The sequence below is a fragment of the Aquila chrysaetos genome, chromosome 2 (assembly GCF_900496995.4).
Source record: "Aquila chrysaetos chrysaetos chromosome 2, bAquChr1.4, whole genome shotgun sequence".
NCBI classification, from domain to species: domain Eukaryota; kingdom Metazoa; phylum Chordata; class Aves; order Accipitriformes; family Accipitridae; genus Aquila; species Aquila chrysaetos.
The window spans coordinates 3,624,537-3,652,252 of record NC_044005.1 but is presented as its reverse complement, the minus strand read 5'-3'; the positions used below and the strand labels follow the sequence as shown (position 1 = coordinate 3,652,252).

The window sequence follows — 27,716 nt, the reverse complement described above, 5'->3', positions numbered from 1 at the left end:
GAGCAGGCAGTTGATGTTCATCATAACAGTCCTTGTTATTATGAATCACCAAGGGGATGCAACAGCACTTACACAGAGTCCCAAGGACTTTAATTTATCTCAGCCAAGTGGTGTCTTCTGCGTCCCGCAGAGCAGGGGCTGGTTGCAACAGAAATGGAGATGCACCATTCCTGCAGTGGGAGCCGGGAGCGCTTCTAAAGCTTGAGGCTCCTGGCAAGAGGCATATGAGAAAAGCAAGAGCCGGCTTAGAACATGATGACTTCTTGATCCTTTAACTTGTAATCGCTGATCACAGCGACATTAGACGAATGTTGAAGCTGGGTCAAGTAATCATTGCAGGTTCATAGCTGCGTGCTGCACAGTTCTCAGGGCAGTAACAAGTCTGACAATTGTAAATAATACGCAGCCAGAGAACAGGGATGCTTGCTTCTTGCTGAGATGAAAGTGACGGCATAAGCTGCTGCGCCAAGAAGAAAACAGCTAAATGTTTATGACCAAGGGTTGCTTCCAAACGCACTGGCTGCATTCCTCTTTGTAGGGCTTTTCCTCTTTCTGCCTATTTACATGATCAGCGTATCACTACAGCAGAAATGGCATCATATACCTGCCAGAGTGAAAAATGGCCACGGGAAACAAGAGGCAGAGCAAACAAGGAATGATGGTTTTACTTCGGCAAAAGGGCAGCTAGAGGAATGAGAGCAGGGAAAAAAATGACCAACTCTGAGCAGACACCAAAAGGGAGCAAATGAGGAGAGCTCAGCAGAGTCCAGTGGAAGGCACAGTGTCGGTGGTCAATAGGGAGCCAGCAGGAGCCTGGAGAAGCAGAAAGGAAAGTACAAAACACACCTGCACAGAGCAGAAGAGAGAAACACTCGGAAAGTCCTTTTCTGCTTATCGCTTATCCCTCCTTATCAGGCTGAGAAATGGCAGTGCTTACCTTGTGCATCTCAGCTCTTGGGCTTCTCCCCCTTCTGAATACCAATGTGGGAGCTTGAAATTGTACCTGCTCGCTGGATCCCAGGAACTGCACGAACCCATTGGGGATGGAAAGAGCCCCGCAGCGCCCTTGCGAAGGGTCGGGCCTTTCAAGGCTAAATCTGATAAAACCCACTCGAATCTCTTCAGTACCTACCCCAGCTGTTGGCTAATGTGCAGGCATGCTGGCAGCGATGTGATGCTCCAGCGGGATCCTGCTCCTCCGCTCCCCCACTATCCGTCCCTGTGCTCGCCCACGCAACAGCACAGCTCAGGCTCAGCAGTCCCGGGCTGCGGAGTCACCCGTGTCCCCACAGAGGGATGAATTCAGCAGCCGACGATAGGTCCCTGCCGCCGTGGCCGCTCACACCATATCCCTTTAATCTGCCCAAGACTCAGACGAACTGCGTGGCTCAGCAACAGCGGCCAACAAACGGCTCCTCAAGAAGGGGGTAGGTAGCCCTGGGTCGGGGGTATACAGTCCTCGAGTAGGGGACAGACAGCCCCAGGGTGCCCCCCAGTACTTCTGCCATCTCCCCACCATGGAAACGGGTGCCCCCAAGAGAGGTGACAAGTGCACTATGTGGCTTGACTATTTCAGAAAATAACCTTGATTTCTGGGGTAGCAGGATCCGTACCAGTTCCCAGCACTCTGGATATGCACACACAAGCAGCCAGAGGAGAGAGAACCGGTGACTGGTCCCATTTTCTCCAGATGCTTCCAGAACCAAGCAGATCACTGCCTCTCCTGGATGCCACGAGATCATCCCCACCAGTGGGGATGGTCACACGCTGTGTCAGGGCTCTGAGGGCACTTAGATGCCCTGAGGACCCTCACCAGGGCTTCCCCCACCCCTCTGCCCAGGGTTCCGGAGCTCCAGCTAAGCTCGGGCCCTGGTCCTTGGCCCTGGACTGGCCAAACCCTCAGTCACAGGGGCCCGTCAGCATCCAGCCCTCACCCTCTCACCGTTACTTGGGAGTTGCCACGAACCTGCCTCAGTTTCCCCACCTTTGCCACCAACACCCCTGTGTCACCCCATGGCTTAGCTGACGAGCATCGGGATCCCGAAGCCAGTCTCCCCGCACCCTTAGTAACTGCCTGTGAACGGTGGCAAGGGCTCACCCTCTCCCTCGGTCCAGGGCCCCGCGCCCCACATACGGGATCAGAAGCCAACCTTCTTCAACCCCTCACTGCCCCCACGGTAGCTTTGCAGAGACTCTGCAGCCCCTCTGAGCTCCATTTTCAAGCCCCAGGCTGGACCCTCTGCCCCCAAGCTCCCATACCGTGCTTCTCACATCACGGCTCCTCTCCCAAAAGAGATCCAAAGACACCGTTGCGGGAGGCACGGAGCAACTGTGCTAACAGGCAGCCCCAAACGTGTGCACAGAGAGAGAGAAATGAGAGGTAATAGAGACATTCCAGGTAATCTTATTTTTCCGTTGGCTGAAAAGGACCCGCTATGCCGCACCGCACATTGCCAGTATATTTTAAGGACCTTAGACGACCTTCAGAGTAAGAACGTTTGACAAGCCAGCCGCAGGAGACCCGCCAGGCCCCCTCCCCGCTCTCCAGTGGGGGGGAGCAGCACCCCACAGGGGTGTCCCAGGCTCGGGGACCGCGGCGTGCCGTCCCACGCAGTGCTTGTGCAAGCCCGCGTATCAACGCAGTCATCTTACTGGTAACGGTGAACGGAAAGCTATAGGATTATTAAGCGCGTTGCATTTATTAGATAACGGCTATTCTCATCATTATTACTACAGCCTCATGACCCAGTCCCTCAGCAGGTTTCTTGCCTCCGGCACTCCTAACTCTGAAAGTCACCTTGTGCTGTCAGAGGGGAAACCGCAGGAGCCCCCCCGTATCGCACACGTGCCCTGTCCTCTCCAAAATTTCCCCCCAAAAAACGCTCTTGTTCTGCCCCGAATGCAGGGCTCCTTCATTCACCCCACCAGGGCCCCAGGGCTCAGCCCCCCGCGGCCCCACAAAGCCCCCCTTGCCGCGGAGCCTCTCCTGCCAGGTCCTCTTAAAAACCAAAGAGGAGAGAGACTGTAAACCATCCTGCGGCCATCGAACTCGCGGGGCTTTTCTGCAAGGAGCCCAAGGCCGCCTTCCCTCCAGGCTGAGCACCCCCCCCCGAGGGCCAGGACCCGACTCTCGGCTGCCGCGACCCAACGCACGGTCCTGACACGCCAGCAGCACGCAGCGGGACACCGCTGGCCCTCCTCCTGCCGGCAGCCAGACCCCCGAAGCCCCTTCACCGGCCAAGCTGTGCGGCCGAGCGACACTGCAAAGCGAGGGACCCCGGGAGAAGCCGCCATCTTGGGGGGCACCCTCCGGGCTGGGGCAGGCTGCTGCGGGCACCGCGGGCTGCCCGCAGAGGAAAAGCGAGAAGCAGGGGGCGGCAGGGACGGTTCCCTTGGGCGCGGGGGAGAGCCCAGGCGGCTGGGAGCCGAGGCGGAGGGGGAGCCGGGGCAGCCCCGGGGGCAGCCCCCACGCCCCGGCACCCGACCCCGCAGCTCCGCACCGCAGCCCTGAGGAGAAACCCCCGCAACGCCTCCGGCGGGCGGGCGGGCGGGAGGGTGGGTGGGAGGGAGGGAGGGAGGGCGGGCGGACGGGCGGGCAGCGGAGCCAATGGCAACGCGCAGCCCGCCTCCCCGGCGGCGGCGGAGCCAATGGCGAGGGGAGGGGCGGGGAGGGGCGGGGCGCGCGGCGGGCGGGCGGCGGGCGGGCGGCAGTCGGCGCCGAGGCGCGGTGCGGTGCGGGTGGCTCCTCTCTGGCTCTGCCGCGGCCGCTGCCGGTGCCGCGCCGCCGCCCTCGCTCCCTTATGGAAGAGATGGAAGAGGAGCTGAAATGCCCGGTGTGCGGCTCCTTTTACCGGGAGCCCATCATCCTGCCCTGCTCGCACAACCTGTGCCAGGCGTGCGCCCGCAACATCCTGGTGCAGACGCCGGAGTCGGAGTCGCCGCAGAGCCGCCGCGCCTCGGGCTCGGCCGTCTCCGACTACGACTACCTGGACCTGGATAAGATGAGCCTCTACAGCGAGGCGGACAGCGGCTACGGCTCCTACGGCGGCTTCGCCAGCGCTCCCACCACCCCCTGCCAGAAGTCCCCCAACGGCGTCCGCGTCTTCCCGCCGGCCGCCCCGCCGCCCCCCGCCGCCCTGGCCCCGCCGCCGCCGCCGCGCAACGCCTGCCTCACCTGCCCGCAGTGCCACCGCAGCCTGGTGCTGGACGAGCGCGGGTTGCGGGGTTTCCCCCGCAACCGCCTGCTGGAGGGCGTCATCGACCGCTACCAGCAAGGCAGGGCGGCGGCCCTGCGCTGCCAGCTCTGCGAGAAGGCGCCCAAGGAGGCGGCCGTCATGTGCGAGCAGTGCGACGTCTTCTACTGCGATCCCTGCCGCCTGCGGTGCCACCCGCCGCGGGGACCGCTGGCCAAGCACCGCCTGGTCCCGCCGGCCCAGGGTCGCGTCAGCCGCCGCCTCAGCCCCCGCAAGATCTCCACCTGCACCGACCACGAGCTGGAGAACCACAGCATGTACTGCGTGCAGTGCAAGAGCCCCGTCTGCTACCAGTGCCTGGAGGAGGGCAAGCACTCCAGCCACGAAGTCAAGGCCCTGGGCGCCATGTGGAAGCTCCACAAGGTGAGCCCTGGCCCCGTGGCGGCCTCCGCCGGCGGCCCCGGCCGAGCCCCGCGGCTGGGAGACGGCTACGGAGGGCCGCCCGTCCAGCACGCCTTGTCCTGCGCCTTTCCCCCAGCCGGCAGGGCGGGAGCCTCGCCGCCCGCCCTCGCCCACGCCGGGGCCGCGTTTTGCACCCTTGCGTGGGAGGAGAGTCGCCCCCCCCCGGCGCGCAGAGGCCGGCATCGGGCAGATGATGCTCGCCCCTGGGTCCCCCGAATCGTGACGGCTGGCCCCTGCGAGCCCGGGCTCTGCTGAAGGAGCTGGCGAGGCCCGCGGGTGATGGCTGGGGTGGGGGGTGGATCGGGGACACCTGCGCCGCGGAGCTGGAAGAGCGACGGGGAGTGGATGCTTTCGTGAGGAGGGAGGCGTGAAATCCGCCGCGGGGGAGGACAGGGATGCGGGAGCGGGGTGCCGTGGGGTGCTGCTGAGGAAGGGCTGCTGCCTCCTCCCGCGCACCGAGTCGTTGGGAGGAGGAGGGATGGCAGTGGGCGAGCGGGCAGCGCGGTAGCGGAGCCTTTCGCTGAATACTGATCAGCTCCTCTCGAGCGCGCTCGCTCCCGCACGCGTCCTCGCTGGAGGAGAGGGTCCCAGCGCTTGAGGCAGGGACGCGGCCATCATTAGCTTCAGCTCAACTCCATCCACCCCACTGCCTGCCTCCCTCCTTGCACCAGTGTCCCCCTCGCCGAAGGAACTGGGGCAGAAGTGACTGGGACGCGGGCGGACGGGGCGCGAGGGGATGGGCATCACTCCTCGGATGAACATTGAAATAATTGTCCCCCGCTCCAACAAATCTGTGCAGGCAGGAGTAGGTGGGAGGACCTGTGACAAGGAGCTGGGGAGAGATGGGGAGATGCCTGACCCCAGCTGTCAAAAGGGGCTCGGCCGGATCGCTTTCCAGGAACGTCCCTGTCATGCTTTGGCATTTCTGCGTGGCGGCACGCGGCTCCTTGGAGGATGCAGACCGCTGGGCCGCAGCTCTGCGCCCCGTGTTGGGTCAGTGGGTGCGTGCAGGGACAGGCCATCGCTTGTCGTGACGTTCCTCGAGAGGGCTGGAGGGCAACTGCGTTACGTTGCGGTGTGGGAGGAAAGGGTACGGTGGTGCCTGTCGCTGCTGGAAAGGGCTTGTCCTGATCCCCTTTTACTGGGAGCAGGAACACCTCCTCCCCGACTTTCCAGCGCTCTTAGAAAGATGAAGCCCATGTGCCAGAGCAGTTTTGGTGCCCCATGCCCTTGTCCCTACACATGGGGTGCAGTCACTGCTCCCAACTGGTGTTGGGCTGCCGGGGTGCACCGTGGCACAGGTAACTGCTGACCTGCTCGCAGGAGTGCGCGGGCTCTTCTTCGCCGGCACGTTAGCGTGGCACGAGCCGTCGGATGCTGTGAGCACCTTGCTCCTCTTGCCTGTTATGAAACCCAGTAAGTGCTCGCTACGCGAGAGCAGCCTGTTCTCCACAGTCTGGTCCTCCTGGCCCGGCTCTTGGTGGAGGATGAATCCGTTTGGTCTGTGCTGACGCAGAGCAGGAGTGGAGCTGGGTCCAGCTGTTGGTGGTGTTCTCCAAAACAAGAGAAATCTAATGGGTACCAGGCCTTTTCATAAGCTTTTGGCTTCACCTTCGTGCTTTGATTCAGTTGCAGCCAGGCACTTACTTAGATACACACATGAGCATCTGGACAACTTTGAATGCAAGTACTCTGGTACTTCAAGTTCAGTCCTTGTGTTCTTGATTAGGATGGCTTAGTCTTACTTGAATGCTTAGCTTGTCTTTCAAAGTACCTTTTCACAGGGGACAGCTTTAGCAGTGCAGTATTTCATTGATGTAGGTAACAGATGTGGAACTGTAACATTATTTGAAATGATGATTTTCATGCAATTTCTCTAAGGTTTTTGGAAATCAGAATGTGAAGTCACACCTGCCTTGAGTGACCCTGTGATTCTGCAGGGATTTATTGCTGTTCCCTGATGTTTGCTTATTAAGGGAGGGACAAGAGTCTGTTTCAAATGTGGTAGTATGGGGTAATTGAAGGAGTGATTTCATGGCCAGAACTCAGATTGTTCCCTGGGATGCCATGTAACAAAATCAGGGGAGAGGCTATTGACATTTCAGGCTTTATCCTGGTTGGGACTGGGCATTAGAAACCAAACCACCTGTGGATTTGAGCAGTGAACCTCCTGCAAAAGTATCTGGGTGTCATTTTTTGAGGGGACAGGCCTTTGGCAGCAAGACAAACTTGCCAAAAGGGTGACTGTGCCTTTTTGCCTGATCTTTTCGCATCTATGAGTGGTTGTAATGAGTACCTACAGCTCGTAGGAAGGGACAGAGTCATCATCTCTTGAATTCTCGTCTGCGATTACAACACCTCTCAGCGCAAAATATTCTTTGGGATACATCTGTGCTCTTAATTTCTGACCTGAGAAGACTGTGATTCTCGCTGCAGTCTGCGATGACCCGAGAGTGCCTTGATGAGCTGTTGTTCTCGAAAGCAGCATTCACGCGTCAGTACATGATTGCCGGGCCCTAGGCAATTGCCGTTAAGTGCAGCGTGCTTCACTTTGGAAAGGAGACCAAAGGGCTTTTTACAGACCTCTTCTGGAATTGCCCCAATTTTTTGCTTTCCTCTGACAGAGTGCTGATTGTGTGGTTCTCGCAGATGATCATTTCAAAATAATCTGTGCAGAGGCACAATCAAACATAATTCAAGGAGCTAGGATTTCTAAGCCGGACACAGATAGTGGGAAATCCTCTCTCTTCCTTTCAGGACAGCTGTTGGGAGAGGGGTGAATATTCAGAGAAACATAGAGGAAAATGGGTTTTTAATCTGAATTGTCCCAGTTTTGTACATATGTTGCAGCTGTCTGGATTTTATCCTGACAAGCTGGAGTGCTGCTTGGCATGTCAAAAGCAGAAACACAAGATGGAGCTGAATCATTTATTCTTTGCGCATTCGAGTCCCTCTTGGTTGTGCTGGGAAGTGCGTGGTGAGTGCAGGCTCAGCAGCTTGCTAATGGTTTTTTTTATAGATAGATAGATGTATACGTACGTATACAAATGGACTGGAAGGGACCTCCAGGGTCACACAGTCCAGTCCCCAGCTATCTCTGACAGCCCTGAAATCCCATCCATCATTTCATCAAGCTCTGTCTTAAAAACATTTTACCCTTGCTGATGCATGTTGGTAAAGGTCTCCCAGAAGTTCATGGTTTCTGTTAGTAGGTTTTAAGCAGGTTTGAAAGCTTTCTGGGTTAGGCAATGGAGAGACAGTGGTGTAGAGTAGGTATTCCTGCCCATCTCTCGTAGAGTGTCAGGTTGTTGCCCAGTGCTGTTATATCTGTCTATCTTCTGCAGAGTCTCTGCTACTTCTTGCCCCGTGGCTGGACACCTTCCCTGGCGTGGGTCATGCCTGCCAGAGGCTGCTGTTGTCTTTGGGATTGGTATCCCAACTGCAACAAACATCAAACTGGATTTACTGTGCGCAGAAATAAGCTGAAGAGGTCAGTGGTCCCACGGTGAATGGTGATGCAAGCTTCTGCTCTCTTTATCTGGCAGTCAGGCAAGAAGCTTCACTCTGCTTTGGGTTGGGATCATGGGTTTCTTTTACAGGGGCTCATGGGGCTCTGCCTCCTTTCTCCACTAGCATCTCTTTCACATTCCTTTCGCCTTAAACTGAGACTCTGGGGTGGGACCGCTGTCTGCTTTGCCTTGACACTGAACGGGGAGCAGGTTAGGCAGCCTGTCTGGTTCCTATTGTAGTGAAGCAGAAACAGGTATTTACTTCAGTGGAAGGTAAATAGTGCTCTTGGTTATACTTTCATGTGGGATTTAACTGCCCAGGATGGGATTGCCCAGGCTGAAGACACAAACTGTCTTCAGATTGCAAACCCCTGCAGCATCTCTGCAGATTGCAGTAGAGACCAACCCTGTGGACTGATTTTACACACTGTGTTGAATCAGCTGTAATGATTGTTAGCAGTCAGAGGCTAATTAGCAGAGGTATTATCTAGACCTCAGCTCATCCAGACTGTCACTAGCACAGATGGGCTGAGGGATGCGGGAGGAGCTCTTCTTTTAAGAATCAAAAATCCTACGTACACTAGGCATGACTTTTTTCCAGTTGGTTTGCACATCTGGGTTAACTAGGTGGTGGAAAACACGACCAGTGCCTCTTGGTTTCCGCGTGAGGAACAGCAGGCATCAGAGCCAAGACAGGGACAAGCAGACAGCGTTATTCTGTGTTAGCTGCCAGAGAAACTTTTGTGGAGAGTCGCTTTCTTGAGGCATCGTGAACATAGTGCTGTTGGGTCCATGGGAATTCCTGTAGCCCACAGCTCTTGGGGAAGTATCCAGGGAGTTGCTGTATGACGAAGATCTGTTTGCATTTGCGAAGTAAAATATTTGCTGCTAAAACAGAAGCAGGGAGAATCCTTAATCTTCTGTTGCAAGCAATGCTCTTTCCCAAGCCTTGATTTGATGGCCTTCCCGAATCCCACCACCCTTGCTCCATCACCTGCCATCTGCAGCAGCAGGGTCTCTCCTGTCCTTCTCTAGCAATGCCAAACAGCCTTTCCAATTGCTCCATTTTTCTGTGGCCAAATCCTGAGAGTGGCAAACAGGCTGAGATGCTTTGAAGTCGGAAAAAAGCAAACAGATGTCACTGAGGTCCATGAATTTACACCAGCTTGTGCCTGCCTGGGATCCAGAGGTGATGCTGCCTTCTTGTATTAATTTATTTAGAAAACAGTTTTCTGTCAGGTGGCTCTTTCCTCTGCACTTACTGCAGTTAATGGAGTAAGGAGCAACCACGAATATCATGTTAATCAAAGATAATGCAGTACAGCAAGTCTTACAAGGTGTTCTTGGAGCCCGTGTGGCACATGATGCCGGGAGATGTCCTCTTATTTATTTGCAAATGGAAATGGGCCCAGGGCTGTCTCGGGGCAGGTGTAAATCACTGCAGCTTGATCAGTTCCAGTGGGAAGTTCAAAAATACACCGACCTGACAGGGCCATGGTGTGTTGCACCATCTGTGCTCGGGCTCTCCAAAGGCTTTTAAGCATCTCAGCGTGCAGACTGGTGTCTGGTGGGATCTATCTTCCTCCAGAAGGTTTCTGTGCTCTGTGAATAGCAAACCTTTTCTGTTCTCCCCACACACATGTATCTGATTTTTTTTCTTTTCTTGGCTGCTTTATGAATGAAGGATCCCACTGGCTTGATGTTTCTTGCTGCATTTACTGTGGTGCAAGTCAGGAGCACCGCAGCTGAGATGGGTGAAAAATCAGCCCATGGGCTAATTGTTGTCTCCCGTGGAAATTTCAACAAGTGTCAGCGTGTCACCCAGGGATTCTCCTGTCCCCACATCCCTAGCCTGAAAAACTAGGAGAATTAGCAAGCAGAGCAAACACTTTCCTGGTGTTAAGTAAATGACATGAGATTAAGAAAAAGGCATTGCTGTTTATTTACCAGGTTTTGCAAGATGCACTCGGAGAGCTGACAGCAGTGAGGGTGGATTCTCAAGAGGCTTATGGGGCTGCTCTGTGTTGCTTATTCCCACTCTTCTAAATAAACCAGCACCCAAAAGTTCAGGTTTTTAGAGGGAAAACTTTGCTTGGTGTCACTTGCCAGAACCTGTTCACATATGACCACAAAATCCTATTAAGGAGTCTTGCAGTGTACTTTCTAGAGATCCAACATATACCATTTGGAGATATATTCCTAAAGTTTGAAGGAATTTTCTGCATCCCTTGATTAACTTGCATGATTCACATACATCTTAATTTAAAGCAGATGCTTTTGAATTGCATGTGCTCTTCCCAGCTGTATGAAAGAATAATTAAAAAAACAAGCAGTTCAATCATTACAACTCCCCAACTCTCAAAACTGCTCTTTTGTCAGCCTTGTTCCCTGCTTTGTTTGTTCTCGGGGTGAGGTGTTCTGTGTGGCTGTGGTATGCATTTTACCTGTTAAATTGGCTTATAAATAAGCCAGCTCATTCCCTGTTCGTTCCGATAGTCCTACTGGGGTGAATTGGATAAATATCTATTTACAGCAAGCTCATAAGCCAAAGAGAGCTCATGGTATAAATCTCTGGTGACCCTAGCTCAGGTAGCGTCCTAGAAGGACCAGCAAAGGCTGGTGTGGCAGAAGCCCAGTTCCTGTGAAGAGTAAAGCAATGGTACCAAAGCTCTCTGGATGAAAGTTTCTTAAATTCTCATGGACCATCCAAGTTGTAACTGAAAAGACTGTGCAAGTAAGATGGTTTGGTAAACCAGTGCTCTGGGACTGCCATTGAGGGGTGGCTTACTGGATGAGGGTCCTACCAGACAGTCATAAAAAGGAAAGATATTAAACTTTCTAACAAGAAGACATATGTATATAGAAGCTGGGCCCAACTCACACCCATACCAGTGGCACCTCGCTTGACGAATGCAGAAAGGAGACACGTCCGTTTATAATGCAAAAGTGACCAGAGTGGAGAACAGTGTGTCAAAGGATTCGGCTTTCCTGTTAAAAGGAAAACTTTGTTGGCGGTCTGAACTAACTCGCATTTTGCTTTTGGAATTGGATGCAGCTTTTGGGGACAGCCTGACCTGGAGCTGTCTGGTAAAGCTCAGTGGAGGCTCAACTTTTTTGATAAGAGCAGAATTTTTAGCTAGAAAGACTAAGGCCAAGTTCATTTTGAAATTTTCTTGAGCATCTGGCTGTAGCAACAGGCGAGATCAGAGAGGTGTGAGGGGTGATACCAAACTATGACACAGCAGGTGCAGCATGGACTAGGTTTTGGGTTACGTTTTTCTGCATTTGATTAGCTGTTAAATTCCCCGCATTACAGAAATACAGGGGTGTTAATTGGTGCACGTCCAGTTCTGTAACACAGTCAGCAGAAAGTGTTCTGGAAGGGATCTAACAGTTGAGGGATTTCCCATCAGTGTTAATTACCCCTTCCCCTACACTAACCTTATATTAATTGATGGCTTTAAAAAAAAGGATGGGAGCTGCATGTTACTAAGGGACGCGTGTTTGTTGCCTGAAGTGCTGTGGGCTGGAGCCATGGTTCCCATTGCCCGACAGCAGAAGGTCAGATCCGCAGCTGGTGTAAATGAACATGGCTCCACTGAAGCAGATGCAGCAGCACTGAGCCGTTTGAGTGGAAGATCATGTTTGCAACCTCGAATGCCACATGTCAAGATCCCAGCCTGGTTGCCCACGCTGGGGCTGCTGCTTCTTCCAACTTGGAGAGGAGGTGTAATGCTTAAACACCTGGGAAAATATCAGTTAAATAGTTTGCATGAACCCTGGAACCGTGGCACATCTTTCAACCAGTGATGTCTTTTTTTTTTTCTTTTTGGGGGGGTCAGACCCTTGCATTTAGTTCCATTTTTTTTTCCCTTTCTCCTGGCTGGCCCTTCTGGATTTGCGCCGTCGGTTCCCTTCTCTTCTTGCGGTGCCCTGGGGCAGGATTGTTTTAGTGTGTGTGTGAATTAACAATGGCTTATGGTTGTGCTTTCAGCTGGAGGGTGCATAACGCATCCGTAGCATCACTTGTTTAAGCCTTTGCTGTGGAACTGCAGCTGCTTTCCACCTGCAGCTCTTGGGGTCTTCTCTGACGAAATCCCTCTGTCCTCCCAGATAACCAGTGCCCCTTGATTCAAGAGGCATTAATTCAGTAATTCTTTTAATGTCACCACTTTCCCTCTCCCTGCTCTTTACCTCTTGACCTTTGCAGGCATCAGCTGTAGATGATGAAAAGAACTGCTGCTCCTGGCCCTGCACTAGGTGCACTGGCTGCCCAGGGTCTCTGTCCCTTTGCTAGCTGCAGCTTCGCAATGCTGGTGGGCTTTCTGCTTGGGAAGGACCTTTCTGTCTGTAGAGGTAAACTCAGAGGTCTGGTTTTGACTCCAGGGTGTTGTTAGGAAAGCATCCCTTTCCAAACAAGTTCCTCTGATTTTATGCCGTGGTCTCTCCATTGGAGTATGTAAAGCTGGGAGAAGGGGGGGTTGTGTCAAGCTTTGAAATCGATCGTTTCTTACAAGGCTTATTGATTGATTTCAAGACACAGACATACTGCTTTGGGGTCAGAGCCACCCTTTCCTTGCTCCCCTTCCTGGCAGGGCTGGGCTGTGTTACCCAAAGCACCTGGTGATTCAGCCCGAAGCAGGGGAGGAGTGGGAATATGCTGGCAAGTGCTGCTCTGGCTGTTTATACTGCAGTGAGAAAGGGAACTGTGGCAGCATTTCCTTAAGGATGCTGGAAAAAAGAAGGAGTGGGCTCATGGTTGTGACTGGAGGTCAGCTCTCCCTGCTGAGGATTTGCCTTGTGCTCCTGGACAAATAATTGCTTAGCCTTCCTGTCTGTCCTTTCCCCTGCCTCAGACTGCCTTAGCTTGTTCAAAGCTGTCTCTTAGAAATGTATGTTTAGCACAGCAACCTGATCATGGTGTAATGCAAATTCATAACCAAGCACTGCCTGCTACACGTGGAGATGTACCAAGAACTTCCAACAACGCAGAGGGCATCGTAGCTGTCTGGGCTGGGAGAAATCCCATCAAGGACATAATGAGAGCATCAGCCTCCCTCCCTGGGAAAGCACTTCCATACATGCTCAGTCTTAAATTGAAGTCACAGAGATTTAAGGGCATGACTTAAATGCTTTCTTGAGTTGTGGCGTCTGAAACGGTAAACTGGCGAGAGCCCTTGATGTGCAAACAGCGTCGGATTAACTGCGTGCTGGGTGAGAGCTGGCGTTGTCCCTTGGCTCGGTGACAGATGCCACTGTTTCCTGGGAACACAGCGCTCTTTCTTTGGCAGGGTACAAGACTGAAGTGTAAAACAAGCTTCGACTTTCATGGCAAAGCCAGTGAAGTCTTAGTCTTGCTGTCTGAGGAAGCAGTCAAAATGCCTCTTGATTGTCCCGACGTATATTTTATTGGTGCTCCTTTGTAGTTCAGCTGACTGCCTCTTTCTTATGCCATTTTTAATCTACAGCCAGCTCTTTGTGAGGGTCTTTTCTAGGAGGAGCAGCAGCGGTGGTTCAAGTCGCACTGTTGCATAAAGCCCACTCAGCTCTACAGCTCGGATGTGGCCGAGTTTGTCCTGTATCCATCCCACAGCAACACTTCTTCCATCTTGACGTTGAATTCCCTGGAAATGAGGACCTGAAAGGGCGTTTGCTTAGGTCTGTGCCGCCATCAGCCCACAGCTCGGTGAATCAGAGCGAGTGCGTAGACACAGTTTCTCACCTATAAGATTATTTCTCACCTCCCCCAGAGCACAGCAGTTAAAATTTGTTGTTGGCTAAAAAAAAAAATAAAATCCTATAACCGCGAAGAGTTGTGATTTTGTGTCATTTTAAATTTTGCCCTCTGGCTGCTCAGCAGGATGGAGGGGACTCGAGCGCTGCACCTTCCCCTCTGCTCTGCTAATGACAGATGACAGCCCAGATCGAGGAGCAAGAAGGTTATTTGATCGTATCAACTGTGTGTATCGTGCTGTGCTTCTGGAGCTACGAACCAGATGACCGATCAGTCAATCCATCTGTGACTTGGGCAATGGTTAGGCTCTCTATTGATTTCCTACTGTGGCGCCGGGTTGTCTGATGATGAAGGGCATGCTGCAAGCAGCTCCGAGGAGGATCCTTCCTCCGTTTCTGGCTGGCAGGTGACTTGCCCATGTCTCTGCTGGGCAAACCCTGCCAAGCTGCTGAGCTGTGAGTTGTAGGTAGGTGCCAGAGGAAGGCCACCACGCTGCTCTGCTGCTGGGATGTCTCATCCTTGTGTGAAGCCTGGAGGAAAGCATCTGTTGCAGGGGAGAAAGGTGAGAGGAGGGAAGGGAAAGGAGGTAGGATCCCACCCCGTGCTCTCAGCTGCTTTCTCCTTCCCCACTTTGCAGCTGCAGCGCTTCAGGAGCTGGGGAGGATCCAGGGACAGTGGAGTGCTATTTATTTTGTAGAACTAAGTTTTAGTCCTTTCATAACTGCTTTCAGGAGAAATATGCCTGTTTCCCCTAGCGATGGAGGGAGTGTAAGGAACTGTACCTGATGAGACTGAAACCTCATTTGAACCCTCTTTGTGATTGAAGTGGAGCCATTTTATGATTCCAGCAAGTCAGCTGGCTTCAGGATGCTGTGAGGAACCAAAGCAGGTGGATTTTGTTTTGAAACAACCCCATTTCTGCTCAGGCAGAAGATATTTTGTTCAATTATAGCGCAGTTCTTAGTGCATAGTGAGCGACAGTATGGTGCAGTGCAGCAGGAGGAGGAACAAGCAAGCCATGTCTTCTCGGTGGTATGCTGGGACTTGAATGAGTAGGTTATCACAGGGAAAAATATCAAAGCTGGTGGAGCCGTTTGTGGAGAGCTTTAGCTGGCTTTTAGCTCATGCCTCACAGGTTTGATTTCCAGGGTTTTGTAGCTGTCTAGGTGCTGGTAGCTGCATGGTCAGTCTTCACCTGAGAGCGGGCACTGTTGGGAAGCAAAGCCTGGCTGCGCTCAGGATCTCGGAGAGCACTGGAAATGAAGTAGTGAGATCAGATTCAAAAGCAAGTGCTCTTTACCCTAGGCTCCTGCTCTATTTCTCAGCTGGAGTAAATTGACATAGATTCATTGACTTAAGTGTCTTCTTTACTGAGCATGATCCTTTCATTGTGACTCCTCTAGAAACAAGGGGAATACACCGCCCGCTTTAAACATGAGCGTGACCTGGGGGAATACCTCCTGCAGTTATGTGTTGTTTCTCCTGCTGAGTGGGAAAAGTGGGATGCTTATGGGGCTGTTTCAGTTCCTGGGGTCATTTGCAACTTGGCAGAGGCAATGTCAGGAGGATGACACTGTGCAAGGTCATTTGTGGCAATTAGCACAGATCGTCTTTCTGCAGGAGCGCATGTGCTCAGCATTTGGCATCTCGGTTCATCCTGTGATGCATCAAAAGGAAAGTTGGGAGAAGAATTTATGTCACGACTGCAACAGGCAGTGTGTGGTAGGATAAAAGCCCCTCCTGCCATATGCCACAGATTTGGCTTCAATAAAGCTGTGAATTGTTATAGTTGTCATGAGTCATGTCAGGTCCAAGAGTCCTGTGTTTTACAAAACCAGCCTGTGGCCCCAGAGAGACCTGGGAGGGAGGGACAGACTCTTTAGTAGGGCCGGTTGCAATAGGACAAGGGGTAATGGTTTTAAAATGAAAGAGGGTAGATTCAGACTAGCTATAAGGAAGACATTTTTTAGGCTGAGGGTGGTGAAACACTGGCACAGGTTGCCCAGAGGGCTGGTAGATGCCCCATCCCTGGAAACATTCCAGGTCAGGTTGGACGGGGCTCTGAGCAAGCTGGTCTAGTGGAAGGTGTCCCTGCTCATGGCAGGGAGGTTGGACGAGATGACCTCTAAAGGTCCCTTCCAACTCAAACCATTCCATGATTCTATGACAGTTGAGCAGTTTGATGCCAGATGGGTCTGGAATGGCAACATGTGCAGAACGTGACAGCCTTAAGATATGGCTAAGGCCTTGTGCAGATCTTGCCACCAACTGCCATTGACCGCAGTGATTTGTCCCATCTCCATTCTGTGCGCGTGATGAGAGTTGACAGAAACCCGATGATCGACCTATGTACTTTTGCAAAACTGGAGGTTTTTTATGGTTGCCTAGCTGCAGCGAATGGCACCTGGCTGGCACTCGGCGCGTGATCTAAACCGCCTGCAGTGGTCCTCCCGATAAAGTCTGTGCATCGGTAGCACACATCGGAGGGCTTCTTCATCCCCCAGTCCTGCAAGGGCTCCTTGGGGTTTTGTCATTGAATTGGTGGTGATTCCCCACTGCAGAGAGCAATCATATTGTCAAATGAGAGGAAAGGTGCTAGCCAGAAAATAAGCAAGTCGAGCTCATTTTTAATCAGGAGGCTGGGATTGGAAGGGTGGGATACTGGAGTTTTTCCTCCCAGCGTGTGGACTGGTGGTTTCCAGCAGAGATCACCAAGTCTGGCTGGAGCGTACCGGGCAGTGTGATTTATTCAGAGTTGTCTTCAGGTAGGCCATGGAATAGTTCCCTTCTAGAGAATGTGGTTTTCATCACCTTGTATGTTATAAACAGTAAAAGGAGCATAATTTAAAACAAAAACATACAAGGAGAGTTTGTATTTATGCAGTCACCAGGTGTTAAGCCATTCCAGAAGAGTTTACATCACAGCAGGGTTCCTGAACCCAAGAAAACATCCACTTTACTTGTACATGCCCCAAAATACATTTGATTTAAATTAAATATAATGAGGCTTACAGGACCAACGTCATCACTTGGCAAGAGCATGTGCTGCAGTGTCGAGTTAAGGGGAGCTGTGCTGATTTAGACTGCCTGAGACTCCACTATAATATATGGCCTATTAATAAATGTGCTTACCAGGGATCCGAAGCAGACTTATGTGCCTAATGACCATCTCTGTGAAAAGCTTTTAACCTCAGCAAAATGTTTACAAAATCAATATTTATTATATTGCGGTCGTTTTGTTTAAATAGACGGTTTACTTGGTTTGGGGTCTCCAAGTTGATTTGCAGTTACAGTTTGAAGGAGCCAAGAGATCTCTAAATACAAGTAATATTACAAATGTGTGTCGAGTGTGTCATTTAAGGCCAGATTCTGCCTCCTTCATTTGTGTAGAGTGGTCCTTGCCATCAGGAATAACTGTGGTAACTTGAAATGATTTACTCCTTCAGCTTGAGGTCGGTGGAATTTGACTCTGAAAATTTATATGCAACTGGTAGGTAATTTATATAACACTTTATGTAACAACTTATTGCGTTCACAATTTTGCATGTGCATAAATACATTAATCTACCTCTTCGTTACTGAGAATATTTTAAAAGCAGGTAGCCTCAGCGGCTGCACAGCTCTGCAATAAAGCCATCGGTATTTACTCCAAGACACAGTTGATATATAGTTGAGTATTTTTAATGTATGTGTTGATGGTGGCAGATAATATAGGCTATAATTAAATACCAGTAACATCCCTGGCCCTAGACAAGGGATATGGAGATGATAGGATGTGAATGTGGCAGGCAGAGGAAGGGTGGACAGCGAGCAGAAGGGTCTCTTGTTCCGCTGAGAGGCATCTTGGCCGCAGCTCTGCACAGCCCTCCCCGTGCTCCCTCCAGCACACCCACGGGTGGCTGGTTTCCCGTGGCCTCGATCAGCCGGTTGGGCCCTCCCGTGCCCGGGGGAGATGGGGTCCGTGGGGGGGGTGCCGTGGCCGTGCTGATGCAGTGTCCCCAAAGGGTGGTGGGTGGGAGGATCTGCTCGTGTGCCCCTCTGAGCAAGGCTTTACACGTGCACGCTTAAGCAAGCCCTCAAATTGCACTGATTTATTTGCCTTGCAAAACGGAGATGTTATTTCGGGGCTGTTACACCCGGCAGCATGAAATACATTCCTCCTCTTAAGGGCTCGTCCTGGGGCACGCGTGTGCCTTCTCGGCGGCTTTCCACAGTGGAAGTGCCTGTGATGGCTCACAGCCCGCTGTGCTGTTTGCTCCTGGTACCGCTGCATTTGCAGCGAGCGCATTTTGTTGCTGCTTTGCTGGGAGCCTTGCGAGCCCCTTCGATGTGCTTGGGAGAAGGAAGGGAAGGACAGGCCTGCGCAAGCTGTGCTTAATGAGCTGGTTTTCCCTTCTGTATTCAAAATTGGTTGTAAGTTTAAACAGAAACATATTTAAGTAAGTCAAAATCTTCAAGGATCAAAGCTGCAACCCAAAAGAACAGGCCCTGGCACTTCTGTAACTTACTCCCTTGCCTTGCAACGTGCCACTGAAAAAAGCCCAAACTTTACATTTTAGAGTTATATTAGAAACCCTGGTTTTCTGCGACATTTGTGTTCAGAGCCTTTGTCCTTTATTCCTTCCAAGCGGTCGTGAGAGGCAACCGCAGCCTCTTCACAGCTCCTTGAAGCTGGCGGTGCTAGAGGTGAAGGCAAGCACGCGTGCTGCCCCATACAGGTTTCTGCCTGGAGCTGGGTGGTACAGACAAGCTGAAGAGCATGGGACAGCCATGGGACAAACCCAGGCTCATCCTGTGCATATGAATTGTGAAGCTAAGGGGTCATGGCAGGGACACTCGAGCTAACTGCTGGGGAGCTAATTAAGAGTCAAGGCTAATGAGCTCAGGCAGAGCACTGGGCTAATCCCATTAGAGTAGGTCTGTTTTTCATTCAGCTCTGTGGGATGGACATCCCAGCTCAGACACCTGTGGGAGTTCCTGCACCCTTCTCTTTTGCAGCACGTTAACATACCTAATGAAACCAATACCTGCCAGAGCACCTTTGAACACTGTCAGGCTACGTGAAGCCCCTCTGTTCCATGTGCGAGCTGCTTCTAAGATCCCCCTTCTCCTGAGCAGGTACTCTGCTTTACCGATCAAGTCCTTGCTGCACCAGACCACAGTGAAGTAGCAGGAGGAGTGAAACTCACCTGAGATTCGCTTCTGCTGCTGCTCATCCATGTAGCCCAGCAGTGGGGAGAGCAAAGAGCATTTTAACAAGCTGCTTCCAGCCCCTGCCAGCACATCGTGGTGTGTTTGCTTTCCGCACCCGGGAGATCCTCTCCCGTTCTCTTTAACATTTGTTGGCATCGCAGCAGAGCTCCTGAGACCTGCTGTGGACCACTACTGCAAGCTGGCCAGCTTAGTGCTGGGTTTGAAGCTGAGCTTACAAATATTACAGAAGTACCTATCTCCCCAAGAGTTTCAAACGCACAGCAGGTGTGTTGCAAGAGACTTCTTTTCCTCCTAAGTGAAAACAAACCCTTCACCGAAGTGGAAAGAGTGGGACTTTTGCTGACTTTGCAAAAAGAGAGGGGTCTCCAACTGCCTGTTGAATACAGATTGTACAAGGTCTCTGGAGAATCTTTTTTTTAAAAAGGAAAAAAAGTTTTTCTGTAAAAGAGATCAAATTTACCACTTCCAACTGTGTTTGTACTGTTGTGGTGTAAAAGGGCTTTTGTGTGTAAAGATAAATACTGCACAGCCTTGTCTGAGAATTGAGATACCACCTGCTAATCCTGTACGTGGCTCTTTACAAGGCAGTTTACAACTTAAGATGGCCATTTGATGTGCTTTCTGTGAACTAAACCTGTCTTTCATTTCCCCCCTTCCCCACTCACGTATTTGAATTGGAGAGTTTCTCCGGTTTTTCTCCTTTACCTTGATAGTAAAAAAGTTAAAAATCACATGTTCCCATTGGGTTGTCACATTACTGTAGCCAGCTGCAGCCACAAGTCAGAGACCGAGGTGATGGGCTTCTTTTATTACGATGGTTGTTACTTACTAGGAGTGGCTGCGCATCCCGTGTCTTCTCTGCTGATTTACCTTGGGGCACAGAGAGATGCAGGTCAGCTCTCAAGGGGCAGAGGTAGCCTGCTGCCCAGTGACCCCGAGAGGCTCAGTCTGGAGATGTCACACTGTCTTCCATCCCACATCCCTCCTGCCCTGCCCTTGACTTGGATGCCAGCTTCGGATTGGCTTTTCCCCTTGGATCTCATGGCCTCCTTTGGCTGTCTCATCCCAAGGAGAGATCGCCATCGCTTCTGTGTCACCCCTGACTGTCCTTTCACTGTTACAAGCTGCTTGATCTTCTCAGGCCTTTCTGCATCTCCCACATTACTTCCCTGTCCGCCTGGAAGCTCCTTTGCCACAAAGTGGGTGGTGGAGGAGAGAGGCAGCTCTTGTGCTCGGGCCCTGCTCCTCGGCACCATTTTCTCTCTTCTCTGCTGCTTGCCATCTTCTTTTTGGCTTCTCAGCATGTTGGGTATCTCATTCCCATGTTTGTTCATAAGGGTTTAAATGATTTCTCATCCCACATGAGATGTGTTCTTGTTTTAGTAGAATGAGGGAACAGTGACTCCTGCTAGGTGGTTGCAGCCACTGCTTGAGATAAAGGAGAACTGACTTCTATTTTCTCTCCAGATCGGGCAGAGCAAGCACAGAAGCAAGTGTTAGGTATATCTGGAGTTTTAAAGGTGTCATCATCAGCTGGAGGAAACCCGGCACATGGTGAGCTCATAACCAGGGTCTTGTGCAGGACTTTGGACTGAGGTGCAATATGTTTGCTAGTCCTTTCCAAGGCTTCACCTCCCTCTCTTGCTGTCGCCTTGTTTCTCCTACCCTTTCCAGATTCCTCCACTCCTCCGTTCTGCCTCTCCCAGGCTCCCTCTCCCAGTTTTTCTGGTGGTCATTGCTCCTTCTCAGCCCACCTGAGACGGACCTGTCCTTGCGCAGGGGAGCGGGATCCATGCTGCGAAGGCACAGACATCTCTCGCACACCTCAGTTTTTTTTCTCATTTTGCTATTTCCCAAGCATCCTTTTTCATTTCACACTGGTTAGAGGCGATTGCTATGTGCATCTCCCAGCGTTCTTCCTGGCTGGAGCTCACATCTATTTCTTGTGCATATTTATGGCCAGGAAGGTATCTTAGAGCTGTTTAGACTCCTACTCTTAGTGGTGCTGGCAAACCCTCATCTGCTGGTCCAGGGATATTCCTCATTCACGTGATACGATTTTGTTGCTTTTGACTGCTGTGCCCCTTGGTGGGCTCCCTGGCTTGGCTTTCCAACCACTTGGCTGTGCTCGGATCCCAACCACACATCTGAAGTCCTTGCAGAAACCAAGTTTCTCGAGCCCCTTCAAAGCAGCAGGGGCCAGGTTGGCGAGGCTTGGGCTCCCTGTGGAGCGAGCCCTGGCCTTGCTGGTGATGCCTTTGCCGCAAGAGATTGCGAGGGTCCGACATCCAGGTGTATCCTCCCCACACTAAGACAGGATATTATTCTCTAGAGACTTTGAGAGGTATTTACTGTATTTGTGGCTCCTTTTCTCCTTAGGCTGCTTTTTCTTTAAGGTCTTGGGAGCACTTCTTTCTTTCCTCTAAAAAAAAAAACAAACAAAAACAACACACTATTACTGAAGCAAATGTGAATTTTTTCCCCCCTCCCATCCCTTGGTACTTCCTGGATTCTTCACTTCTTCATAAATAATCATGAATGATTCAGTGAGTCCATTAACTGCTTTCCTCGTGACACTAAGATGTATTGCTCAGCTCCAGTGATTTGGATATCCTTCAGTTCTGGGTATGGAGCCCCCTCGCCTCCTCTCTCTCTGTAGATACACTGACAAGTTCTTCATTACTTTCTAATTAGCCATACGTCCTTTCTTACTAAAGAATAATTTTTTTAAAGGCACTCATTGCCTCAGCTCTTCCAGAATTATTGATTTATTCTTCCTCCTTTTTTATTAATGGGCCTACAATCTTCTCATAATCCATCCAGTTCATTTGGTTAGCCTTCCCGATAACGACTCTCATCCTCCCCTGCCTACACCCTTCCTAGTCTCATACTGCCTTCGAGGGCTTTTGTCGCTCTGTGCCTCTGTGGTTTATTTTCCTTGAAAATCTTAGTGTGGGCTCTCAAGAGGCCACTTCAAACATCTTCTGAGCTCTGCGGAGTGGGGTTTCCAAAGAGCTCGTTCCTGGATTGCATTAGGAGAGCTGGAAGTTAAAATCCTCGGAGGCTTTAAATCTTTGCACTTGCTGAATTCACACCTTCCTGGCTACTAGGGAGCTTGGGGTTTGCAGGACTGCTGAGCTTGTTTGCCTGAGGCCACCTCCAGCACCCAGCCAGAGGAAGACAAGGCGCCTGCGAAATGCCTCCTGTGCACACCCAATACGGGGATAGAGCATCTAGCACACGCACAGTCTGCTTCCTGACTGAAGTAGGACTTTTGGTGATTCTTAGTCTGGGAATGAGATGCTTTCCCATCTCTGTCCTTCCCCATAAGTCCTGTTCCCTCCATGTTTTGAAGTCTCTGTAATCCAGACTGGCTTTTGGGGTATCTGCAGCACCAAATGCAATCTGGTTGCTATTACGTTTGGGGAGTAATCCCAAATCCAACCCTTTCCAGCTTGGGAAGCTTGGATCCAGATGTAGGGGCTCAGATTCCAGTGCCTGGAGGAAGGAGTTAACAGAGGAGAAAGGCTGGTTTTACTGTTTTTCTTGCACTTGAGGTGAGATCTGAGCTTCCTCACTCTGCTCTAAGTGCTTTCTTGGCAGCAGCCACCCGAGCATCTCTGCCGCTGCTGTGGTGAGTGTTGTGTTCCCAGTGCTCCAGTATCCATGGTGATGGGAAGTATTTCTAAAGTGGTGCTCCAAAGGAAATATGAAATCCTGGTCCTTGGACCTGCCCTTTGATCTCTCTTGCACCTGCCCTTGGTTTTCTCCTTGGAGAGCAGAAAGAGTCCTCCCCTATGCACAGCAGTGGTAACAATCTTTGGTTTAAATGAGCGTGCCTGCAGAGCCTCCCCTCTGCTCGAGGGGAAAGAGCAACTGCTCTTGGAGAAATTGAATACATAGAGGCAGGACTACGTGAAGTCCAAGGGGTTTGGCAATAGCCTTGCTCTGCTGAAGCGCCCAGAGCTGCTTTGCCCCCAAGCTGAAACCCCAGTGGGTGACTAGGTGGGAGCATCTCTGCTCAGGCAGAGATGTTCACGGCAGGCAAAGGCTCTTTTTTTAGTAATACAGCTTTAGTCATAGAAAACTTCATCTTAGAAGGGACCTCAAGAGAGCTCAAGTCCAGCCTTCTGCCCAGAAGCAGCAGCAATAACTGAAGGAGACATTTTCTCTAGTAAGCTCAACCTGGGGCAAGTTCCTCTGGCCTCTGCTTCTTTAAAGAGACACGAGACGAAGTAATGCCAAACCTACAATCCCTGCAACTTCCCAGGCATGAGAAATGCTTTGGTACTGCCGAGAGCTCCTTGTCTCTCCCCTGGGCTGGCTGGAGTCTGCAAGACGCTCGTGGCTGAAAGCAAACATCCAAAGTGGTGGTCTCCAGAGAGCAGTTTCCCATCCTGTTGGAGAGGGAAGGAATGAAGCAGAAAGGCCAGTTGATCCATATGAATCTTGATTTCATTTCCCCCCTCCTCCTCCTCCTGCTGCTGTGTGATACCAGCAATCTTATTAAAAGCAGAAAGCATAAAATTAGTAATAATTTGCTGATGTTCTGTTGCTAGTGAAGGCTCGTCTGCCAGTGACTGCTATCAAAGCAGAGATCTTCCAGCGTTGGTACTGTCTCCTGAGCAGGCTGGCTGGCGCAGACGGGCTGGGTAAGTCAGATGGACTGTTTGGCTGTGCCCTCTGCACATCCCCACGAGAGCTGCCCTGCTGCACAAGGGCTCAGATGTGACAGCGAAACGGCTCCTGAGCAGTCACACCTTGCAGCCGAGTGTGTTAAGGTGATGCCGGCTCTAGCTGACTTCAGTGTACTTAAATGACAGGACACGGCTGTTTCGGGTGGTATTGCCTGCAGTTCGGCCATTGCACGGGGGTTTGTGGCAGAGCCGGAGCTCGCTGCTGTTTCCTAGAGATGTGAGGGAGAGCTCAGGACAGCTGCTGGAAATGCTCAGGTCCCCGAAGCAAGTTTCACTGATGGCTCTGGGCATCCTTGTTACACAGAACATCTCGGGAGGTTTAATGTTTCGCTTTTATGCTCATCAGGCACTCACCGTTAAACATGAGCTTTAAAGCACTAGCCAAGAGCAACATTTAGAAAAAAAAACAGGAACAAAGAACTCGCGTTCTCTTAAAAACGTGTCAGAGAAGCAGAGAGAGAGGGGTTTGCTGTGTACTCCAGGGTTAGGTAGGTAGTGGTATGTTTGCCTGAAGAGATGATAATGCCCAGTGATTTGTTTGGTCAAGTCCCAAACACAGCGCAGTCAACTGAAGACCTCGGAGGAGAGCACAAGAAACAGTCCAAAAGGATGCTGTGAGCTATCCTGCATGTAGGGGAAAGTCATGCCGGCACAGCCTCAGCTGGAGGACGGTGACAGTGGGAGGCACCCAGGCATCGAGGCAGTTGCAAGCCATGGTCATAGCACACAGGGAGAGTGGCTGGAGTGAGGGGAAAGAACGAATGAGCTGGGCATGCGTGGAGGGGTGCAGAGGAGGTTGGAGAGGGGGACTGTGGTGGTCTTCAAGCCGATAGCGGGCTGTTGCAGGCTTTGTGTTTCCATGAATGCAGCAAGAAGTTTGGCACTTAAATCGCAGCAGTGGAAATGTGGTTAAATTTACCCTTCTCCCAGAGCAGGCTTTGTGATTGGGAGTTTTGGCGTATGGGCAATGGCTGGAATAAGTGCTGATGACCCCAAATACCATCTCCTGCAACAGGTATTAGCCAGTATCCCATCAGAGCGTATCAGATTGGGAAAGATGGCCTAAGGCTGAGAGCATTTAGATTTGAGGCAATGATGGAAAAGACCAACTGTGGGCTGTAGTCATAGAATCATAGAATGGTTTGGGTTGGAAGGGACCTTTAAAGGTCATCTAATCCAACCCCTTCAGTGCTGATGCTGTTTCACTTCAACACATGCCAGACTGCTTTCTGCAGGGGCAGATGGTTAAGAGCAAATAGGCAGAAGGGACATACACAGAAAAGCAACAGTCTTGTAGTTGTGTAGGACTTTGGATCTGCCCAAGGTAAGATTTGAGTGGGAGAGGAGGTACCTTTTGTTACGCTAATTCAGTTGGGAAAAGCAGACAAGCTTTTGGGTACACCAGTCCATCTTCAGAGGCTGCAGCATCAAGGATTCATTAGGAAATGCCAGCAGATGGGTTGTCTGCAAGGCCATGATGCAGCCCCGCTTTGTGGAGATGCTGGGGGGATATACGTGCTTCCTCCTGTTGAAGGGAAGGCCTGTGTGTGGATAGCCAAAGGGAATGAGATGCCATCTCCCATCTGTGCCTTTGAAAAACCTCCCTTCAGCTAAGTCCACGAGCGCTTGCTGATGTTCTGTAAAATCCCAGTTTTGGGCAGCAGCCAAAGAGGCAAAGGGCTGTGAAATGAGAAGCTGCTGATAAGGCACCGGGCTGGGATCTCTGAAAGCCTCGGTGTGTTGCCAGCGCAGTTCAGATGGCCGGTGAGATACTGCACAGGACTGACAACATGCGGAGCCGCGAGGATGCGAAGGCTGCGTGACCTGTTTGGTGTCAGCCTGCATGCTGCTGTTGTTTGAAAGTTGTGCTTTTCCCTTTGTAGGAAGCACATGAGACCTCCTTAGACCGAGTGCCCACCCACCCAACTGCCCCAGAGCTTTCTGGTGTACACTGGCAGGAGACGGTAGAAGTGGACTTGCCCAGCATCACACTGGTCACCTGTGGTAGAGCAGGGCTTGGACTCCAGGCCTCCTGGATGCCCCAACAGGACCACGTTCAGCAGGAAAACAGTTTCATTGAGCTGCCCTTTGTGGTGGGACTTCGTGGTCATCACTGGTGGTGCTGATGAGTTGCTGTTCTTCTCCCACCAGTGCCAGTGAGTACCAGTGAGTGCACTGAATGCCATCCGATCATAGCGGTGGGGTGTATTCCTTTACCTGAGTGCCTCAGTGAGTATGGCTCAGAGCTGAAGAGTGCAATACAATTTGCATTTCTAGGCAATTAAATGTCAAAGCAAAGTCAAGATGTTGGCTAGCTGTCAAGCCTGTTTATGACTGTGCCAGACTACAGCACACAGATGGTTATTAAAGGCTATAGGACAAGACAAAAGGATGGTCAATACACTCACTGCAGAAAGAGGAATTGCCCCATGGGGCTTTGAACCTGCTTTCTCCTATATTTGGGCTAGGACCAGTAAAAATCATTGTTTATGCAGTTAATCAGGTTTAAATTTAACTCCAAACAAAGTAATCAGATTTAAAGACTTAATGCAATAATGGGATGGAAGAGCTAAAGTGTGAGTAACCACGGAGGCAGGCTGAGTGGGAAGGCAGTAATTGGATTGAAGGCAGATGGAGCGTAATTTTAAGGCAGAAAGCATAAAATCTGCAGTGTGGACCTTCCTGGATATTGGGCAATGCCAGGACCACATGCGCTGCCTGGATGACTGTGAAGGGGAAGATGCTTGGTGCTCACACACAGCAGTGGCCTGGCATTTGTGTACTTCTGTGCTAACTCTACCCCAAAAAGTGGGTGCACTGATCCCCTGGCAGCTTCGCCTGCAGGCTGGTGGTCTTGGTTTTTGCACGCTTGTGCATCCATAGTACCTTTATTCTGTACAGGACACAGGTCTTGGCCCATGAGATCATAACTTGAGTCTTTGCTTACATGTTTTTCCATGCACCATGGAGAAAAATGGGGTCTAAGGAGACAGGGTTTGCCTGGTGGGACTTTCCTCACCATTTACAGGAATGTCCCCCAGATTTTTTGAATAAAAAGATGCAGCAGTAGTTTGTGCCATTCCAACCTAGCCAGACCCCAACCTTTCCTATTACTGACCTGATTGGAACTGGTTTAAAGCTGCTTGACCTTTTCTGGCAGTCCTTCCCCTAGTGCTCATTTGTTCTGCATAAGCAAGAGCATTTCATAGCAATCCCCGGGGAGCTCATTTTCTTCTGGATGGACTCAAGCCCTCTGGCACTCCTTGAGCCTGAATAAGGGAGGTCAAGTGGAGCATTGGCCTGGGGGGTGTTTGCTAGGTAGGTGGCAGCAGGTCGCTGCTGCGTTGCTTTTCCTTTATGGTGAGAGATACCAAACCTCGATCCTGATCACTCTCCCAACAAACCTGAGTCTGACCTGTGGGAAATGGGCTGTTTGGTGGGTATTTTCACAATGCACGGGTGGGTTTAAGGAATTCTGCAAGAAAAATAATGAGAGGATCTTGCCAGGAAAATGTAGACCAAAACTTGAGAGGTTTGTCTCAGTATGGATGCAGCCCTGGTGATCGACACGTCCTCAGTGCCTTGAGCCTTTTACAGCAGTGACCTGAAGCAGGGAGAAGGTTTTGCTGCTTCATGTATATAATTAATGCTGGCCATAACACCATCACTGTTTCACATCCTACTCTTCATGTCATGGGCACATGGGAGCCCTTGGGAAGAGCTGACAAGATTGACCATAGCTAGATGTTCCCTGAGCATCATGCGGAGGCCTGCTTTGATGTTTGCCATTGACCAGAGAGGCTGCTTCTCTGTCTTTAAAACTTTGGTGGGAATTCATAGCACCCCACAGCCTCTCTCTTCCCCACAACCAGCACTGCATTTGCCACGTGGTTAGAATGAGCCCGTT

General features: G+C 51.2%; 1 protein-coding gene across 12 annotated transcripts in view; it reads left to right on the top strand.

Moving 5' to 3' along the window:
• The first annotated feature begins 3,700 nt into the window (after positions 1 to 3,700).
• Positions 3,701 to 27,716, top strand: part of TRIM9 (tripartite motif containing 9) — a 70,323-nt gene continuing 46,307 nt past the window's right edge. For 7 of the 12 annotated variants that reach the window (XM_030002462.1, XM_030002504.2, XM_030002494.2 and 4 more), the window contains exon 1: positions 3,702 to 4,616. In XM_030002462.1, coding sequence (XP_029858322.1) covers positions 3,801 to 4,616 — 816 coding nt within the window. In that variant the 5' untranslated portion in view covers positions 3,702 to 3,800. Of the gene's footprint in view, positions 4,617 to 27,716 lie in introns of all 12 variants that reach the window. The other 5 variants (XM_041122066.1, XM_030002547.1, XM_030002536.1 and 2 more) reach the window with 2 other exon arrangements.